The following is a 4,141-nucleotide window of genomic DNA, read 5'->3' as shown; positions in this document are numbered from 1 at the left end:
GGCATATATATATATATATATATATGGCCCATTTTATGTGCGATTATTTAATTTCTGATAATATTACTTTTGGCATGTATAAGAAAGTGCTTCAAGCTAAGGTATTCCTTCCTATTTATTTGTAACTAAATGAGAAAGATATGTGAAAACACTCATTAGCTTAGCTTGTACCTAGTTAACGAAAAAGCAATCCTAGCAAAATTCCATTCTTTAATTTCAGGGAACAATACTCCCTTTAATTTATTTCTGCTTGTTTAAAGGTTTTCAGGAGTTTGTGATCTAAATAACATGCATCACTCTTAATTATATTACTGTGGACCAAATTCGGATAACTATGTATTACTGCTTTTCCATTTCTAGGTATACTTAAAATTAATATAATTAGACACAAAAATTTGTCTATATATATTAACTTTCAAATCTACATGAAAAGATACAAGCAACTATATATTGTAAAGAATAAATAAATATATATCATATTATTGTTGACAAAAGAAAATTAAAAGTTGAGTTAAGAAAACAAAATATGCACATCCATCGGGTCCAATAATCAAAACTAATTATAGTACTCTATTAATGAACATCGTACACGTAATAAATTTTGGAAAGTACAAGAACTGTTTTGTTAATATGTTTTGACTAAAATGGAAAATCATTATTGCTACAACGAACCTAGCAATTTAAACAAACGAGAAACGAAAACTACGGAAAAAAAAAACACAAAACCTGATTGTGTGTGATATATAGTCTTCACTAATCCACAAATCGAAACTAACATAGCCCACCACCACAGCTTAAGGGATTCAACATACAACAATATAGTATAATATATAGTTTACAGAAAAATGTAGTAATAATCCAGAGAATGAAGAAGCTAAGCACTGTAATTAATTAACATTGTTACCTATCATCAAGAGATCGAAAACTTCAGAATGACAATGAAAGTGAACGTAAAATTCTAACAATTTTTTACTATCAATTTCAAGTGAAGTCAACTGTACTAGTTAGTAACAGGCTGACTAAGAAGGTTGAAGTTGGTTGGATCCTCAACAGCATTGATCCAACCGTACTGCTCCATGAAAGGGTTGGCAAGGGAGTGTGGTGGATAGTGATCAATGCATTCATCCCACACATTCCTATCCTCAACATCCTTCATTACTTGCCACAAACAGCTGTTACATTTAAATCCCGCACCAAAGCTTATCATCAATACCCTGTCCCCTCTCTTGAGCCTCCTCTTAGCTTCCATGTACGCTAACACATACCACAAGCTGCTTGCTGACGTGTTTCCAAACCGGTGCAGCGTCATCCTCGCCGGCTCCAGATCATACTCAGTCAGATCCAAACTCATCCCTATCCCATCAATAACCGCCTTCCCTCCGGTGTGCAAACAGAAATGATCTACTCCGGTCTTTAAATTCAAAGGCGATTTATTACCATATTTTGTGTTTGTTGCTAGAGCTGCTCCTTTAGGTGCTGACGTGGCAGATTTAAATTTTCTGAGGAGGGAAACGAGTAAGAATCTAAGCATCTCCCTAGCTGGTAAAATCTTGGGGGATAAGACTCTTAAATTGTCAACAAAGGCTCTTGTTGCTGCCTTAGGGAGATTCTTCCCTAGGTAGAACCCAAGCCTACCTTCATCGTCCTCCTTCTGGTTGCAGCAACCGTATGCATCATCTTTGGCGCCATGGTGTGTTCTCACCAAGCACTTGAGCTTGAATATGGCTTTATGCTTCAACCAACTCTTGTTACTCAAAAGAATAGCGCATCCTCCGGTTCGAAACAAACAATTGGCGAGGACCATGGATCTGTCGTTCCCTGAGTACCAGTTAGGGCTCAAGGACTCTGAAGTAACCAACAAAGCACACTTGTTTCTCTGCGACTTGAGAATGTTCTGGACTACGTCAAGAGATACCAAGCTTGCACTGCACCCCATGCCGGTGAGGTTGAAAGCCTTCACGTCGTCCCTCATCTTGTAGTGGTTGATGATTCTTGAAGTCAGCGACGGGACTGACGGGAACATGGAGACGTTGACCACCAGGACGTCGATGTCGGAGGCGGAGACGCCGGTTTTGGCGAGGAGTTTGGCAATCGAGTCGTGGAAAAACTCGTCCATTTCCGAAACGGCGTCGTTTACGGTAGGGTTAGACTCGCGGCCTTGGAGGAAGTTCCTTGGAACGTAAGTTTCTTCGCCAAGGCCGGATCTGACAATGGCTTTGAGAAGGAACTTGAAGTCGTTGAGAGCCAAGGTTTTGTTCCTGGATATGATGCTGCCGCTGCATTGAGTTCCAAGCTTTCTATCATCGCCTGGCTTGTAGCATTGGTACCCTAAAATGTAGCATTCATGGTCCCTTTTGTGATTCACCACCTTCCACACAAGGAAGCACAAGTACAATAATGGCGTTACTACATAGAGTAGTATAGTAGTAGCAGTGAGGGAAGAGGAAAACAACTCCATTATAGAGATAGAGAGATAACAAATGGATTTGAATTGAAGAGGGGGGAGGGGTGGTATAGTGATACTTTTATAGTAAGAATGAATGAATGAGGTCTCAACTGCCAACAAACTTATCTGAATTTCAATTGATTCCGTGTCGTTCTTTAATGCAAAGAACTGGTCACACCTTGGGCATGCATGTGAAAGCCAACACTTTCCCCTTCGTTTTTTCAGTTTCTAACTCCATTATATACCATACCTCCATACCCAACATCTTCTACATACATTTTCTTCTTTTATGATATCATATTTTCCAATATTTATTGCCAGCAAGTTTACGCTGTCATGCACGAGTTCGTTGTTGGATTTTTGCGGTGAAAAAAATATATGAAAGCCATTTATAACCTACAGTTAGTAGCTTACCAATCTATGTTTTTATTCACATTTCACACTTAAGAAACGAAATAATATGACGAAGAAGGAATGGCCATTATGTGATATTATATAAAGAATCGTACTGCATATAGTCACAGAGTGTATGTGATTAATAAATAAATACTATTACATACATATAATCATTCATCGGCTTTAATTTTAGATTTCTTTTAAAAATAATATCACATTATATGCTATTATATGATATTTAAATTTTTAATTATTATATATTAATTTAATTATATTAAATAATTTAATATGCTTGATTGTATTATTATCTAACTGTGTTTGAATAATAATTTTACATATTGATAAATGCAGCTAAATTTTTATCTTTTTAACTTTTAATTTCGCGTGAATATACCGTATGATTCTCGATCTACTTTTTATTATTGTCTGCAAAATGGCTCTTCACCCCTTATAGAATGACTTTCCACTTTCACGATTTATCCTGTCTACAACTGCGTATCATATCATACCATTGAAATTTACTATTCTATAAAGTGCAAGTTTTGCCTCATATAGAAAAGAAAAAGCAACAGTGTTATTACGGAATAATATTTACTGGTACAGAAAAAATGATACGGGAATTGGAAGCGACAACTGTGTTTGGCCGTACGAGTAATAAACTTGGGTTAGGTTATGAAATTTAATTTTTCAACTAGCCTTGTTAAATTATTACAGACGCGCTTTCAGTCGTGCTTCTTTATATAGTTAAACTTGAAGAGCGTATAGATATCTATATACATTATATGTATAAGTATTAGCTTAGCTATTTCCTATTAGAAAAAATTTAGGGTCAACAATTTTATTAAATTTTGACTAATATATAATAATAATTACAAATTATAAAAATTGCTGACCTCTATCACTCCTCTTGCTATTATTTGAAACGATTGAAATTTAAGATCTTCAATTCCTAATAATTGGAAAATTTATACTACCAAGTGAAAAACAAGCTTCGTATAGAGGGGGCACATCACTTTAGTTCATATAGTAGCACATGCGCTCAGCATAGATGCCTGCACATGTTTCAATTAATAAGTGATTAAACGTAGACCGGCCGCAATAGGCATTAGACTACAATCAACATGAGATATATTGAAGAACCAAAATGTTTGATAACCAAAAGAAAATCAGTCAAAAATAATTATAATTTATCTTATTTAATATTTATTAATTATTACGACAATTAATTAATGTTAAATAAGACAAGTTCTGATTATTTTTTTTGTTTATCTAGCAGTGGCGGAGCTTCAAAAATTTTTT

The 4,141-nt window shown here is 35.3% G+C and overlaps 1 protein-coding gene across 1 annotated transcript in view; it reads right to left on the bottom strand.

Moving 5' to 3' along the window:
- Positions 1–2,706, bottom strand: part of LOC107612181 (3-ketoacyl-CoA synthase 12-like) — a 9,236-nt gene extending 6,530 nt beyond the window's left edge. Inside the window, exon 1 of the mRNA XM_016313998.2 lies at positions 997–2,706. Within this exon, the coding sequence (XP_016169484.1) occupies positions 1,001–2,458 (1,458 nt within the window). The 5' untranslated portion in view covers positions 2,459–2,706 and the 3' untranslated portion in view covers positions 997–1,000. The remainder of the gene's footprint in view (positions 1–996) is intronic.

The sequence above is a fragment of the Arachis ipaensis genome, chromosome B08 (genome assembly GCF_000816755.2).
Source record: "Arachis ipaensis cultivar K30076 chromosome B08, Araip1.1, whole genome shotgun sequence".
Lineage (NCBI taxonomy): Eukaryota > Viridiplantae > Streptophyta > Magnoliopsida > Fabales > Fabaceae > Arachis > Arachis ipaensis.
Note: the sequence above shows the minus strand (reverse complement) of the source record. Positions and strands in the feature narration are given on the sequence as shown.